Genomic DNA, 17,228 nt, shown 5'->3' on the forward strand with positions numbered 1-17,228 from the left:
CATATTATCAAAGCATTAGCCCATTTATTTTCCATATGTAAGTGCAATAAAAATAGGGGAACTTTATAGTGAACTAGTTAGATTCATTTGAAGTGTTCTCCAAATCTAGAATGTAAATGAGCTTGTTTGGTTTTGGTTAAATTGCCCCCATTTATGCTTTAGTGCCAGTGGAATGCACTGCATGAATCACCTGCACTCCAGCGCTTCATTTATAATCAAACTGATGATAACCTTAGATGCTATAGGGTCAATGGGTTTTAGTTTTTTTTTTAAGGATGAATAGTACAAGCTGATGTCATGGATTGTGGATGAACCATGTTAGGACCATTTTAAGAGAATAAATACATTATTTAAGATTTACATTTTATGATGTTAGTCAAAGACTGTTTTGTGATATTCATATTTATATGTCTCTGTGGAAAGTTGGAAACAGATAAGGACACTATGACTTTGTAAATGGAGTTGTAAACGCCGACAAAGTTGGAATTAAAAAAGTACAATAAATAAGTAAACTGAATATCAACTCACACACACACACGTCTCATGTTTCCACCCTCAGTCCGTTATACAGGCCCAGTGTTAAATTTCGGTCTTTCTCCTCCCCATTCCTTGTCTGATGCGAGGGTGGAATCAAGTTTTTTTTGTGGGAGGATACGAGATTCCAGCCAGGATGGCAATGGAACGCTGACAAGAAAAGTTTAGTCCGTTTCCTCTTGACTGGACAGACCAAAACGGACTCGATGGCGACGAAGGTATGATATATCACCTTGTAAGAGTTATTTTCTTGCTATTAATAATATTTAAGTAATTCATTATCTGTTTATTACTTTGATATCCATAATTTGTGATTCAAACGCACAGGAGACTGTCATCAAGTTATAAACTAGGGCGCCGGCTCTCACCTATAAGACTATTGTGTTATATTCTCCTGACATCAGCGCATGATGTACGATAAAGTGCTAACATGTTAGGACGCAACAAATCGAAACCAATTTTGGGATTTAACCAGAGTATATCATGAGCCTACATTATGCTCACTGGCCTTGTGGATTTCATTTTGACACGGAATGCGCAATCTGGGTGCCAGTTATTGTGGAGCAGTTGAATGCCCTGTGCCTCGACTGTCGGTGCAGAGTAATAGAAAGCACGGGGAATCAATCAGGTTAACGCATTCCTTCCTACGGAAACGTTGGAATGGAGTCCATTGCATGCACAGTTTCGATGCGCTTTTTTGTTAAGGAGGAAAGTCTATCATTTTGCTTGGCTATTTGAATAATAATTTATTGCATTGAAAATTGGTTTCCAGCCACCCTTGATAGTATAAGTAGACGCCTCACACCTAGAATAGGTGCAGTACAGTGGGATTTAATGAGCCCAAAGTTCAGCGCATGGATATACAATGTATGGCAAAAGGCTACCCGAGATTAATAGGAGTAACGTTCTGCAGTTTTGGCCAACACCCAGAAGGTAAATCTGTGAGAGCTTGCAGACTGACGGGGTTCTACAACGCTTGAGTGGGATTGTTATATTAGAGAATGAATGAATCAATGAATGAATCAGTCAGTCAATCACTAGTTTAATAAAGTGCTACTGAAATACACACCAAGTGTACAAAACATTAGGAGCATCCCCTTTTGCCCTCAGAAAAGCCTCAATTAATCGGGGCATGGGCTCTACACTGTCGAAAGCATTCCACAGGGATGCTGGCCCTTACTGACTCCAATTCTTCCCACAGTTGTGTCAAGTTCGCTGGGTGTCCTTTTGTTTGGTGGATCATTCTTGATGCACACGGGAAACTTGAGTGTGAAAAACCCAGCAGCATTGTAGTTCTTGGCACACTCAAACCTGTACGCCTGTCACCTACTACATACCCTGCTGCTGGAAGGCACTTAAATATTTTGAATTGCCTATTCACCCTCTAAATGGCACACATACACAATCAATGTCTCAAGGCTTTAAAATCCTTCTTTAACCTGTCTCCTCCCTTTCATATACACTAATTAAAGTAGATTTAAAACCTCTACAGGATCGGTGTGTCCCCCCCGCCGGGACGGTTGAGCTAACGTGCGGCAATGTGATTAGCATGAGGTTGTAAGTAACAATAACATTTCCCAGGACATAGACATATCAGATATGGGCAGAAAGCTTAAATTATTGTTAATCTAACTGCACTGTCCAATTTACATGAGCTATTACAGTGAAATAATACCATGCTATTGTTTGAGGAGAGTGCACAGCTATGTATTAATAAACCAATTAGGCACATTTGGGCATACTTGATACATTTTTTTACAGTAATTAAATAGTTCATTGGATCAGTCTAAAACTTTGCGCAATCTAAATTGCACCTAAACTGGAATAATACATTGGCTTTTCTCTTGCATTTCAAAGACGATAAAATGTAATTTAAAAATAACATTTATTTTTGTATTATCTTTGACCAGATCTAATGTGTTATATTCTCCTACATTCATTTCACATTTCCACAAACTTCAAAATGTTTTCTTTTAAAAGGTATCAAAAATATGCATATCCTTGCTTCAGGTCCTGCGCAACAGGCAGTTCGATTTGGCTATGTCATTTTAGGCGAAAATTGAAAAAAGGGTCCGATCCTTAAGATGTTTTAACAGGTGACATCAATATCGGACCATAGCTTTCACCTGGTCAGTCTCATGGAAAGTGCACATGTTCCTAATGTTTTGTACACTCAGTGTATATGTTAACAAGTTAAACACTTCAGAATCCAATACAATCCACCCTCAATTGAATTTTGGAATTGCAGCAATTCGTTCTGAATATGAGATTCTGCAATAAAAAAAAATCCCTTGATGATGCCGATATTGTGTCAGGTAAATCAACATTTGCTGAAATATCAAATAAATTAGGAAATGTCACAATCTGTCTGCTGTGTAATAGCGGTTTCATTAATCACAATTGGAATTCCATTCAAATGCTTCAAAATACATTTTATCATAAGGGTGTGTCAAGCGACAAGCCTTAAACAATGTTCATGACTAGCCCTGAGGCTTAACACATTGTGGTATTGTTCTTGGGTAAACATTAGCCTAACAGTAGTGTGTGTGACGCATATATTCTTTACTACCAGGTGTGCACTGTGCAGGAAACGGATCATAATGTGATTGCAAATGAGTAACTTACACTCATGATTATGTTGTGTTATGCATAGTACAATTTATTTGTCATACATTATTAAAACATTGGATTCTCCCTTCAAATCTGCTCTTAATCTTTATGTGTTATTCTCTCTCACACACCACAAGTACTCAGATCTGGAGTTGGCATTGAACACCCTGGTAAGTCAGTTCCATGGTGCTGCAGCCAACAATGCCCCCACACTAACCACAGAGGAGTTCCAAACCCTGGTCTCCACACAGCTACCCACCCTTGACAAGGTAATATGATCCCACACAGTAAAGTACAACTCTGTTCCAATATTTCCAATTTGTTCCTTCCTTCCTTGCGGTAATCACTGATCTGACATCAGTAAATTCAGGAAATCTGTGTAGTTTAACCCTGGTTTTAACCTGTCCAGCCATGTTATATACATGTTTTATCCCAAGGAAAGGATGAAGGAAGAATTCAGTTTAAGTATTAGGCCAGGGAGAGGTCCCTCATTTTGCATGATAGATTCTTCCCTTCCATGGCAACCTCTGTGAACAAATAGAAGTGCAATCCCAAAATGATCCCTTAGCAGTCTATTCTCTCCCATCTGGCTGTGTGTTGCCTCCCCCTTGTGGATCTGAGAGGATTGGAATTAGGTTGTGGCTCCACCTACTGTAGTTCAACTGTAGTTCAACACTCTTACATCTATCCAGCCATTACTGATTCATGGAGGGTGAATTGATGGGGTGGGGTAGTGTTCAATAAGAGCTGTTTGGATGGCTCTCTTTAAATATGGACTGTAAATTATGTTGATTTTTCAACCCTTTTTTTTCAATATATATATATTTTTGAAACATAACATACACATACAAACGACAACATCACACAAACATCAACTACATCACACCTGCCCAGACCCACATGCTCACACCCCGATCTCCAGCGCCTGCATCACTCCCTGCCACATGGCCTCAAACTGTACCATTTTGTTTCTCTGCCACCCACAAACTTTCAACATTGTGTTAACGACAAAGGATTGGTTGATTTACAGTTTAAGTGTACATTTTTTCAAGATGATTGATGATGAAAGTATCGTCCAACCCATTGGGTATCCCACTGCACCCTCATATTCCATGTCTTGAAATATGCAGCCAGACGGATTAAAAGTACTTTTATATTGTAATAGTTCTGACAGCCAACTTTCTAACTCCACCCATAACTTTTGGACTTTATAACTCTAACCTTTCTAATAGACAGCAGGAGATGAACAAGGCTTGAGCCAGCTGCTCCAGCAGATTGGAGTGAAGGATGGAAAGGGGGTCTCCTTTGAGAACTTTTGGAACTTAGTCCAGACACTGGCCACCATTCAATACGGACAGAGGAGCCAGGAGAAGACAATCAAGTGTAACTGTGTTCTACAGTGAGGAGCTGGTCAAACCTACCACCTAGGGAACAGTTTACACCACCCAGAAAATCACACTTTAACATGGGCCCCTCCCAACCACCCCAACCTAGTATTCTAACTCCCTAACTCCTCCTCCCTGGCTGTTCACACCTAGTTGTTATGTGTCTGCCATAGAGGGGGTTAATAAAGTTGTAGGCCTATTCGATGGTTAAATGAAAGGTTTACTTTATAGTCTTCTATTCCATCTGCAATTACCCAACATTATTATTTCAACTGCATTGTTATGTCAGTTCTTATGGATAATAGCATGCTATTTATGTTTTCATTATTTACATTGTTGTCACACTTATTAAAACCAACATGTCTAATGCTAAAATGACTAGAAATGAAACATAGTATGCGTGTTATGTTCATGATAATTGTATTACTTGTTGAATAAAACTTTTAATTTTGTTACATGTTTGTGCTTATATCATGGAAGCTACCAACACTAGAATACACAACACTATACAGTCTACTCCTTTTGTAGGTCTGACTCCACCTACTGACTCTGGATCTGATAATATACCATTCCTAGATATAATGTCAGAATTAGAGGTAGAGTATTCTGATCCTAGATCTGTGATTATGCGGCAATGTCTCGCTCAAAAACACCCGAACCAGAGAGTTTCGAAACACAGAGGTGCAACATTGCGAGACTTCAAGGAACGTTTGCCAAACAGATCAAGCAGACTAGGCCTGGACTTTGGGTTCGAGAAGTCAATGGCCTTGCTCAATATGATCAAAACTGTAACGTATCGTGGGTAAATTGACTGATCTACAAATAATAAAGAGTAGTTATTTATGTTATTTATTTATGATGTCAGTCGGCAGTCGCTTGCACTGTCTGATGCACCTTCGAACGTCCAATGAGAGAAGTAAAACATTCTTCATTAGCTGTTAATTTTCTCGAAATCTAAAAGCACACCTAAATTTGAGTTAATGTCTTAAGTAGTTGAACATGTTATAACTCCAACCTCGTGAAAGTGTCAAACTGTCACATTTTCGTCAAAAACTAATTTATGTGGAACCAGTGCCAGCTGGCATGCACATGCGCAGTTCGGCGCAAGATCACGGTTAGACCAGATGACGTGATTCTGCGCATGAGTTTAGCTAGCCAACGTCGCAATGGACCTCGCCGACTGCAACCGTCGTGATCGGGAGAAGCAGTTTCTGGCTAGCTGGACTATCTTTGACTATGCTCAAACTTCTTCCGTTCCAGATTTTTTTTCAGTGAAAGAATATCCGGAGTAACCTTGCGCTGGTTTAGAACCTGCGCAAGGTAAATACAAAAACATTTGAACGGTTTTTATCCTCATTTGCGTGCGAACGATCATCAATAGAGGTACGTCTCGCCTTAAATATGTATACATTATGATTAGTAATGCAAGGCTCGTTTTTCTCTCATAAAAAAATATTTATCCCGGAATGACTCTTCCACACAGATGAACAATGGCGGGCAAAGCGGAGGTGGCTTTCCGTTTGGGCCGAACGTAGTGAAAGAATCAGGAACATATGGAAATTGTGTCCTCTGTGGGTTAACTTTAAACCATGGGCGATATCCCCAACTTCTACCCTGTTTGCACTCTATTTGTCAAGCATGCCTGCCCCCAGTCAATCCAGGGTTGCAGAAAGGTATGAAGCACTTTTGTTGAACACAACTGGGTTTGGTGAATTTACTGTATCGAGCTTTTGGAATAAGGAATGTTCTATCTGACATTTTGGTAAAAAACTAGTTATTCACATGGCCAGTTAGAGTTCCTCTTGACTTTAGATGGTGTCCTTCACAGAGTTGTTCTTTAGATGTTCTTCACAATTTACGACAGGGAAAAATAGGACGTTTTATCTTCACAAACAGTTTTGCTTTGAACTTGGTTTTATAAGGTTATATTTGCAATTCAATCACAATTCTGCATTTCCAATAAAAAATGGATGTAAAGTGATGTCGTTAAAGAGGAAGACATAACGAAACAGTTCTGAGATCTGGGACTCTCCCTATCTCAAAACTATACATTTTGATCAAACTAATAGTTCCATGTCCTTGATTATTCATATCATGGGTTCTGACGCTCTTTTGTATTTAGTTTTTTTTCAGCACTTTTGTTGAATAATTCCTGGCCACCACTTCTGCTCTTTATGGCAAAAATAATTAAATACAGGTACCTTGGAGCATGTTAAATGCCCATTGGAGAGGCATCCCTGAATTTTTTATTTATTATCTTGTTCTATATAGATATTGAAGGAGAATTTAACTGAAAATACAAACTTACCAGATTTCATGGATAACTACTAAGTAGTTTGCTTGCTCTGGGCATCGAAGACAAGACAAATATATCAGTTTACTCATCCAGAGCTAAGCTTTAGCCATGCTGCTAGTTCTCCATGGTGTATTTGTCATTTTGTGGTTTGGAGGATGGAGGGGATACTCTTCATTTAACGATTAAATGGCTTTACTTTTCTTTTGAAATTAAATTAATCTTATGATTCAGTATCAGAACCTTTTTACTCAACCCAGATCCACATATGAGAATGCTCAATATCTCATAACTAGACTTTTGGCAGATAGAACCTTATAATTCCAAAGTCACAGTATCATTATCTAGGGGAGAGGCCAAAGACTATTCCGAGACTCCCACAAGACAATCACAGTGTTTTAGACAGGAAACATTGAGAAGGGAAGCATTACAAAAATGGTCTACTTCTCTCTCTCTCCAGATCTCTCTATCTCTCCAGCGTGTCCGTCCTGTGACATGCCATTTAATATTCTGGAAGTCAAAGATAATCTCTTTATTAAGAACTCTTCCAACGATCTCTGGACTGGTAATGTCCAGGTGAGACACTTTGGGTGTTAATATGAATAACTCCATCAATAATATTAACCCAGTCAATGATAGTGCTGTTCCCATAGCCTGTGAATGCCTTTATAAATTTGGTGTATTCCATCATCACGTCTGTGACTGCAGTGTACCTGTTGTGAGGGGTTCGTGGCGAGTGGCTGGTGTGTGGAGTGTGGAGAGGCGCTGTGTTCGGAGTGTGTATCTGCACACAGGAGAGTGAAGGTGACGAAGGACCACACTATCCGGCTCCAACCCCCAACAGGTCTGCCCTATATACCCTCAATACCATACTATTGAGCACTACGGCTATTCTTTTCAGAGACTTCTACTCATGTAGAATTTGATTAAATTATCCACAGACATCTTTTCTGCTCAAATATTTTTTCAAACATCATACCATCTTATGCAAACACCTTGTAATATTCAAGTTATATTTTATTATCTGGTCACTACACACGCACATACGCACGCACACACAAAAAAAACATGGGCCTCCCAAACATTGACTTAGAGGTCGACTGAGCCAGACACGGCCATCAAACACTTGTTGATAATAGCAGGACACTGACATAGGATGTTCATATACTAGATTGTATCATATTTTTGTATTCCCCCGCAGGAGTCTCCGCTCCCACAGTGTTTTGTCCTACACACAAACATGAGCCAATCAAACTCTTCTGTTTGACCTGCGATCAGCTGACCTGTCGAGACTGCCAACTAATGGATCACAGGAACCACAGGTAAGTTTCCTTGCATATTGTAAATATAGTCACAGTATCATGGAAAGTTCAAATACTGTAGAAGAATCATCCTTACCTACCTTGGAAGTAATCACTAAAACACAATTCGATAGGTAAAAAATAAGGTAAAGTCACTTGATTACTTCAAGGAAGAGAGGAGGACAAGATGGATTCTTTAAGCATTTGAACAGTGCCGAAGTCTCTTCTCCTGTTCTCCTGAGTCTCCTCTTCTATTCCCATGCAGTTTCCAGTTCCTCCATGAAGCGATGGTCAGCCAGAAAGAGCAGCTTCAGTCCCTGGTGCAGAAAGTGAGGCAGCAGAGAGTTGCAGTGAAGCAGAGCCTCCTGGACATGGACGGCAGGTAATAACTAGTCAATTACATTGGAATGAAAGTACAATATTGGAACAGGAGTTTCTTGTCACAGGGCATGAACTTCATGTCACAGAAGTACATCTTCTATCTGCTGTATTGTTTAAAACTGCGTCCTCTGCATCTTAGTTGGAACAGAAACCTTCAGCTGAATATAGTAGGATGTTTTTGGTTAGTTTCTAAAGACTGCAGCTGCATATTGAAGCTGTCAGTGTAAGCAAATACAGCTAAGATCGAGCATCTGTGCAGGTGTATTCAATTATATGGTTGTTTAGGGTTAGGGTTTACCTCCGGGTCCATGCCTTCAATACCTAGACAAAAGTGCTATATCCTACCCACACATTTTGGATTGAGGCAATGTTTTTAGCGGAATCTAGACAATAGATGTCATGAAATGTAGCTTGAATTGAACAAGCTTTGATGTGGATGATCCTCTAGACATTTTATTACATGGGACGTTCCACCAATTCGGTGCCTTTTGAGAAGTGTAACTTGATCAAAAAAAGTTTGATTTTACCTAATTTTACTGTTCGGTCATAAAAACTTCATAAAAAAAACAAGTTTTCCCAACTCAAGAGGTTAAATAAAGGAATATGACTATAGTAAGTGCCTATTAAGTTTCAAATAAATAACAGGTTTGAGGATTTCATCATAAATCCAATTGTGACGGAGGAATGGAAGCCTGTTGTGTGCAACAGGGAGGGGCAATTGAATGCAAGCTTCATTTTTTGTTGTTGAAATTAAAACATTTCTAGCCTGTCTATCCATGGGTAACAGGTTGACGTGCTATGCTCGTCCCACTCAGTTTTCCATCACAAAACACCAGAAAATGGCCAAAAATAGTAAAACCAGCTCACCTGCTTTTACACTATAATTTGACAATTACATGTTCAATGTTTCTTTAAAAAAATATATGTAAATATGAATTGTTTCTCTATTTTAAAACGAGAGTACAGTAACATGGATGACCTTAAAATGAGGGACAGACGTAAATTAATCTCTAATGACATGAAATCAATAATAATCTTCAGAAATGACTTTGTCAAGGCAACAAAATAACTAGGGCTTTACAATGATGGTGAGAACTATGAGCCATTTTGGAGTTAAATAGGTTCAAATCTTCCTAGAATTCAGTGTGTTCACAGAGTGTTCACAGAGTGTTCACAGAGTGTTCACAGAGTGTTCACAGAGTGTTCACAGAGTGTTCACAGAGTGTTCACAGAGTGTTCACAGTGTTCACGTCAATATGCAGAATTTTGGTACTTTGGCAAGTCTTTATTCATAATGAAAATATGATTTATTTAATTCAACTTGTGGTCTATATTAAAGGGCACTTCATTTAATATAACAGGTTTTTGGCTACTTACAGTAGCAGTCGAACATTTGGACACCTACTCATTCAAGGTTTTGTTTTATTTTTACACTTTTATACATTGTAGAATAATAGTGAAGACATCAAAACTATGAAATAACACATTACATAGTAACCAAAAAAGTGTTAAACAAATCAAAGTATGTTTTATATTTAGATTCTTCGAAGTTGCCACCCTTTGCCTTGATGACAGATTTGCAAACTCTTGGCATTCTCTCAACCAGTTTCACCTGAAATGCTTTTCCAACAGTCTTGAAGGAGTTCTCACATGCTGAGCACTTGTTGGCTGCTTTTCCTTCACTCTGCGGGCCAACTCATCCCAAACCATCTCAATTGGGTTGAGGTCTGGTGACTGTGGAGGCCAGGTCATCTGATGCAGCACTCCATCACTCTCCTTGGTCAAATCGCCTTTACACAGCCTGGAGGTGTGTTGGTCATTGTCCTGTTGAAAAACAAATGATAGTCCCACTAAGCACAAACCAGATGGGATGGCGTATGCTGTGGTAGCCATGCTGGTTAAGTGTACCTTGAATTCTAAATAAATCACTGACAGTGTCACCCCACACCATCACTTCTCCTCCATGCTCCCCGTTGGGAACCACACATGCCAACATCATCCGTTCAACTACTCTGCGTCTCACAAAGACACGGCGGTTGGAACCAAAAATCTCAAATTTGGACTCATCAGACCAAAGGACAGATTTCTACCGGTCTAATGCCCATTGCTTGTGTTTCTTGGCCCAAGCAAGACTTCTTATTATTGGTGTCCTTTAGTAGTGTTTTTTTTGCAGGAATTCGACCATGAAGGCCTGATTCACGCAGTCTCCTCTGAACAGTTGTATGTTGAGATGTGCCACTTACTTGAACTCTGTGAAGCATTTATTTGGGCTAACATTTCTGAGGCTGGTAACTCTAAGGAACTTATCTTCTGCAGCAGAGGTAACTCTGGGTCTTCCTTTCCTGTGGCGGTCATCATGAGACCCTGTTTCATCATAGCGCTTGATGGTTTTTGCAACTGCACTTGAAGATACTTTAAAAGTTCTTGACATTTTCTGGGTTGACTGACCTAAATGTCTTAATATAATGGTTGACTGTTGTTTCTCTTTGCTTATTTGAGCTCTTCTTGACATAATTTTGACTTGGTCTTTCACCAAATAGGGCAATCTTCTGTATACCAACCCTACCTTGTGACAACACAACTGATTGGCTCAAACGCATTAATAAGAAAAGAAATTCCACAAATTAACTTTCAAAAAGGCACACCTTTTTAATTTAAATGCATTCCAGGTGACTACCTCATGAATCTGGTTCAGAGAATGCCAAGAGTGTGCAAAGCTGTCATATCAAGGCAAAGGGTGTCTACTTTGAAGAATCTGAAATATAAAATATATTTTGATTTGTTTAACACATTTTTGGTTACTATATAATTCCATATGTGTTATTTCATAGTTTTGATGTCTTCACTATTATTCTACAATGTAGAAAATGGGAAAAATAAAGAAAAGCCCTTTAATTAGAATGTGTGTCCAAACTTTTGACTGGTACTGTATATATCAAAGGAACACAAAAGGCATTAATTTTGTGGAAATACCCACATGTTCTCTCCCACTCGCAGATTGCTAGACATAACACAACTCAAGTCAAAGCTGAGGGAGAGCTTGAAGAGAATGCTTTTTGCTACTGTTCAACTCTTGAAATCGAGAGCCACGTCGCTCTACAACAACATAGAGGTATTTTAGCTATCCAAGACTAACACAATCCATGAAAGCTAAAGAAAGTGTGTGTTCATGTGATTTTGCTCTCAGGCAGAGTCGATAAAATGCTTGCTCATGTCCACCCAGACTATGTGTAATGCCGAGGTGGCAGGGATCGAGACGAGACGGAGTGCACTAAACAAACTGGGGCAGAGGCAGGACTATGTTGCTGACTTTGCTGAGAAAGCCCTGAATGTGGAGGACTTCTTTGCCCTGCTCTCCTACAAAGGGCAGGTAGAAACCCACTTGTTCTGCCTGTACAAAGCTACTCACACATTTCTTTTTTTTTCTTTTGGCTTATATCAGAGTGCCTTATCCCCCATCTCCACCAAAGACACTTCATTCTGAATTGAGTTGTGAATTTCTCTTTAATTTAAATGATTGAATTGAACTTGAAGTGGCCACATCCCACATGAAGCAGAATTTGAATTGGATTTGAATGAAAGGAAGGATATAGAATTTAATTCTATAAAATTCAATGAAATTCAAATGGCTTATTTTTTCCAGCAAATCACCATAGAAATGTTTTTGACATAATGTATGGTTACCAATACCATGTTGCATAAGGTTGAAGATTTTAATTTTTAAATGTCATTCTCCTAAAACCATTTAAAATAATTACAGTGGTCTGGAAATATTTTAAGATCCTGTTGTGGGTTTTCTATAATGTTTTTAGATACAATACATTTCCCAGAATGCATTAGGTCAAAAACTGCAGTATGGAAGGGAATAATCTAACATCTCATGACAAAGAAAATTACATCTTTGAGTTATAATCAAACTAATATTTGAAATGGTATGTGTGCTTTCATATGGTCTCATGTTCTGAGCAAGGAACTTAAACGTTAGCTTTTTTACATGGCACATATTGCACTTTTACTTTCTTCTCCAACACTGTTTTTGCATTATTTAAACCAAATTGAACATGTTTCATTATTTATTTGAGACTAAATTGATTTTATTTCTGTGTTATATTAAGTTAAAATAAAATGGTTAATTCAGTATTGTTGTAATTGTCATTATTACAAATAATTATTTAAAAATCGGCCAATTTAATCATTATCTGCATTTTTTGGTCGTCCAATTATCTGTATCGGCGTTGAAAAATCATAATCGTCAACCTCTAGTTTTAATTAAATGTTACTTCCTTCAATTCAAATTCAAATGTTGCTTTCTGTGGGGTGTGGCCAATTTAAAATGTATTGTTCAAAATTGAATTAAATTCAGAAATTCCAAATTGATCCCAATCCTGCGTCACAAACATTACCACATCAACACACATGCGCAACCCTATCCACATATGCTCCTCTCACTCCACAGATTGGGTCCCAGTTACAGCATCTCTTGACTCAGAGTACTGAGCCCCCGGGGACCATGCTTAAGTTGCAGTTGGTGATTACGGATGACTTCAAGAAACAAATAGCTTCCTTTGGTAAGTCAAGATACTCAATCTCCTATTCATGTAGGCTGTTGTCAGGGTAGGTTCCTTGTTCCTTGTCAATCATTGACTTATTGGTGAAATCAGCAGTCAGACAATATCTTCTTTAAGTAAATCAATAAAACCTTTATTAATGCAATTGCAGACAGAAGTTAACAATGGAAACACAGCATGTATGTCTGAGAGTAAGTTCTGCGACCAAGCAAAGGGCGCACCTGATTAAATACCTGTGATCACTCCCTGGTGGTGTGATCACCTACGTCAATGTATATGTCCAATGAGTTGAGGTTACCTTAATGCAAATACCTAGAACAGTAGCTTCTCTAAATTCTAAGTGTCATCAGCATTTTCCACTGTCGCACGAGATCAAAATGGCCAACCTAGACAGTGTTTACTTTACCTAGTTCCGGTCTCTCCTAGCCTGCAGGCACATTCTTGCAACAGCTAGGTCTTAACCACAATGACTAATATAGATAGCTTATGCAAAGTATAGTGGCAGAGTTCAGACACATAGCAACAGTATAATAGTGAGACCTGCTATTATAAGGCATGTAGCAAGCATATGAGTCTTAAGGTCCCCTTAATCAACAATGGTACCCTTCCCCTACAATGTGCTGGCTTTGATCTTAACACAATTCTTAGATTAAATCAAGAAAAAAAGGTTTTAGCATTGATTGCCACATAACGTGGTAGTCCAGTATTGCCCATTTAGTGTTGTTAAAATAACATGCCGAAATCAACCCAATGAATTTTGTCATTGGAAATGGGGACCCCAGGACACAAGCTTGAGACTGTTTGGTTGTGACCATCGCATTTATATCATCGCTCCTACAATAGTATTATTTTTCTTCCTTTTTTCCAGGTAAACTTTTGGGTGATATTGTTCCCTTTGCCCAATCACATGTTAGTCAAGACAACCCCCTGGAAAACCAAGAAAGACCCAATGCTCCCTCTGGCCAGACCTCTTCCACTGCTCCTAACATGTCCATTCATTCTGTTCCCCCTCCACCTAACCCTGTCTTCCAGCCCCCACGCCCCTCTTACACCGCCCCATCCAACCCCCACAGTCAGCCCTCAACTTCCCAGCCCTCCACCTCCCGTGAGCCTCCTCCTTATCGCTCCCTGCCTGTCCACACCCCTTCAAGCCTTCCATTGAGCCATCCTGTGACACCCCAGCCCTGCCCATCTACACTAGCCCCATCTCACCCCTCCCTGAATATACATAATCCACCATTCTGTCTACCACCAAACCCTGCCCAGCCATCACTTGTCCCTAAACTTCATGTCCAGTCACCGTTGGTCCCCACCAACCATGCCCAGCTATCCCCTGTTCAGCCTCCAACCTCCCCATCTCTCCAACCACTGATCGAGGCCACACCTAGACTTTATGGTATGTTCAAGGCAACTCCTCCACCTGGACGATCTCGGAGAGGTAAGGATGGAAAGTCCTGGACGTTCCACTCATACTCACCTGTAGAGATCTGCCACCCACCTTCTGGCTCGTCCTCTCCTGCAGCCGTAGCTCAGCATCAGAAAAGGAAGTTTCCAAAATCGCAGCTACTGTGGATCCTCCATCAGCCTCCCTCTGTAAACCCCATCCCTGTCCTCCCGGTGAAAGCCCTAGCAGACTCCCCCTGTGATAGAAGCCTGCCTCCTACTGGTCTGGCAGACCCTGACCCAAACTCTCAGGCCAGGGAGAACGAGCCCACCTCTACTGTCACTGAGTTGGAGACTGACACAGAGGCAGGCAGTGCTATCGAGTTGGAGGTCCCATCAGCCTGGGCTGATAGAAAGGCAGCTGCCTGCTCGGACAGTACTTCTTCAGATCTGCCTTTCACAGGGACTTTGTCTACTGAGAGGACCTCTAATCATCTCTCTTACAGTGTCTTAACCCACACCCACCACCCCAAAGAAGAAACTGACACGGACCCTAACAGTAAACCCTATTCTGTGGGTAGGACCCATACTGCCCCCCACAACAATAAAAAGATAGCTTATGACCAACAACATGAGGATGCTAAGGCTATCAGGTCTCTTCATCGGCGTGTGAATAACTGGAGAACTGAGCTGCCAACACGCATTAGAGTGCTACTGGAGGGACCCTCTCCACTCCCCACCAGGACAGGTTCGGTGGTGGCCACTGAAATGCCAACCAGGCAACCCAACACCACCCAGCTACCAAGCTTGACCAATAGCAACAATGTTAACAACTCAAGGTCCTGGCAACCCAGGGTCTTGATGTTTCGGCTTCCCATCTCCACCCCCACTCCTGGATGCTCTCTTCCTCAGTTCCTGCTTGTCCAAGGGGCCAGCAAAGATGAGATTATTCTGCAAGAGATTGCAGAAGACCACCAGGTAAGCACGTTGCTGCACTACATGGTTTGTTCTTGATTTAAAGTCTGGGTTAAGGTTAGTGATAAAGCACTTTACGTTGTCCTTTTTAGCTTAGCAAGATAATGATGATGATGATGATCTATCCCCTCCGCTATTGTTGCAGTCCCATGGCGATGACATCACACCACCAGAGTCAGACAGCCTCCTCTGGACTAAGGCCCTATCCTCCCCAGAGAGTCCCCCACTGCTTCAGTATGTGACCTGTGCGGCCTGTCACACTGTTGGCGGTTCGCTATTCTGTGTAGAGTGTGGGAGGGGCTACCACCAAGATTGTCATATCCCACCCATTGGTCCTTCCTTCTGGTAATCTCCATAAAGATTTAAAGTAGTAGTTTCTGTGTACAGTTCCAGTTTGGTGGAGTTGATATGGAGGGAATATGCTAGTCTGAGTTCCTTGTGTTAAAGCTGTGTGCTGTCTGTTTCCCTCTCTGGTAGGGAGGAGTGGAAGTGTTCACTTTGTCAGGACCTGGCCGACACCACAGACCCCTACAGTGATGACAGGCACAGGACTATGTGCCTCAGCCTAGCAGACCAGCGGGTAAGATTCACCCGTTGTGCATTTGAATTCGGATCCTCCTGCTGAGTCGGATAGCATTTATAATGAACTTTTGGACCTGTAACTTCTTAGATTCAATGCTGGCATTAACCAGATCTTGTTATTTTCTTTGCTAACAGAAATGTGAGCATCTCCTACTCTTTCTAAGGTGTGAGAATGACAGAAACATCCTTTGCAGCACGGCTGAGGTGTGTATGAAAATATATATTAAAAACCAAAATGGCTTATTGTAACTCAATGGCATTAGTGATATTTGTAAATAATCTTATCTGTTGCTATTATTTAGCACATTTATAATGAGAGCTCTCATACTTTTGTCTCTTCAGCCCCCCTCAGATTCAATATGTCTTGACTCCATACATGGAAGGCTGCTACAACATCGATCACCCCCTTACCGTACCCCCTCCGAATTTGTCTCTGATGTCTGGGTCCTTTTCGACACCATGTTGATGAACTCAAAGGTTGTCACATCTTCTAAAATGTTATTTATATAGTAAAAAAATCACTCCTGAAAGCATTTGCTAAACTACCAAATTACCTGAGAATTTACAGACAAAAATACCAGGCAAATTACATTGAATGTGCATTTTTTATTATCTCAAAGGACCAGGAGTTGGTTGTCAAGCTACGGGGCAGCTTTCAGAGGAAGTTAGGGGAAGTGTTTGGGACAGCTCTCCACCCCTCCCTCCTCAGCCACCCTAACAGCAGCTGGACTGAGACGGGGGAACCTGAGGAACCAACGGCTGCAGAGTCTCTGAAGAAGATGAGGGAGTTGCTGAATATGGCCAAAGTGCCAAAAGCTAAGAAACGTCACTCCCAGGTCAGAGTTGAAACAGATGAAAATGAAACTAAAATGAAGAAAATTAAAAAGGATGCAGACTGAAAAATTGCCATTTGAAGTGGAGATTCAGAAATGCTATGTTGTTAGTCAGTTATATACAACTGACATTGTACTTTTTTTAAATTAAATTAAATACAAAAGGGATTGTGTGTGGCTTTGTTTTTGCACATTTGTAACAACTATGCAATATACTATGCATTACTGTAGCCTTTGTACTGTACTGTGATAGTAAACTCAGCTAAAAAAGAAACGTCCTCTCACTGTCAACTGCGTTTATTTTCAGCAAACTTAACATGTGTAAATATTTGCATGAATATAACAAGATTCAACAACTGAGACATAAACAACAAGTTCCACAG

The 17,228-nt window shown here is 40.4% G+C and overlaps 2 protein-coding genes across 4 annotated transcripts; both read left to right on the forward strand.

Moving 5' to 3' along the window:
* The first annotated feature begins 597 nt into the window (after positions 1–597).
* On the forward strand, positions 598–4,984 carry LOC110513224. Of its 2 annotated transcripts, none has more exons than XM_021593175.2 (3): positions 598–752; positions 3,282–3,413; positions 4,377–4,984. In XM_021593175.2, exons 1-3 carry the CDS (start codon positions 741–743, stop codon positions 4,545–4,547), a joined length of 315 nt encoding a protein of 104 aa, XP_021448850.1. In that variant the 5' UTR covers positions 598–740; the 3' UTR covers positions 4,548–4,984. The 2 variants fall into 2 exon arrangements, with proteins under 2 accessions (XP_021448850.1, XP_021448844.1); XM_021593169.2 differs by having other exon boundaries at positions 629–769.
* Positions 4,985–5,695: 711 nt separating this feature from the next.
* On the forward strand, positions 5,696–17,013 carry trim33l (tripartite motif containing 33, like). 2 transcript variants are annotated; one of them, XM_021593181.2, is made up of 15 exons: positions 5,696–5,912; positions 6,013–6,202; positions 7,283–7,398; positions 7,531–7,666; positions 8,024–8,144; positions 8,389–8,505; positions 11,502–11,616; positions 11,728–11,874; positions 12,961–13,072; positions 13,941–15,433; positions 15,576–15,775; positions 15,908–16,010; positions 16,148–16,216; positions 16,355–16,489; positions 16,633–17,013. In XM_021593181.2, exons 2-15 carry the CDS (start codon positions 6,013–6,015, stop codon positions 16,909–16,911), a joined length of 3,333 nt encoding a protein of 1,110 aa, XP_021448856.2. In that variant the 5' UTR covers positions 5,696–5,912; the 3' UTR covers positions 16,912–17,013. The 2 variants fall into 2 exon arrangements, with proteins under 2 accessions (XP_021448856.2, XP_036827732.1); XM_036971837.1 differs by lacking the exon at positions 6,013–6,202.
* Positions 17,014–17,228: the final 215 nt, after the last annotated feature.

The sequence above is a fragment of the Oncorhynchus mykiss genome, chromosome 3 (genome assembly GCF_013265735.2).
Source record: "Oncorhynchus mykiss isolate Arlee chromosome 3, USDA_OmykA_1.1, whole genome shotgun sequence".
Taxonomy (NCBI): Eukaryota; Metazoa; Chordata; class Actinopteri; order Salmoniformes; family Salmonidae; genus Oncorhynchus; species Oncorhynchus mykiss.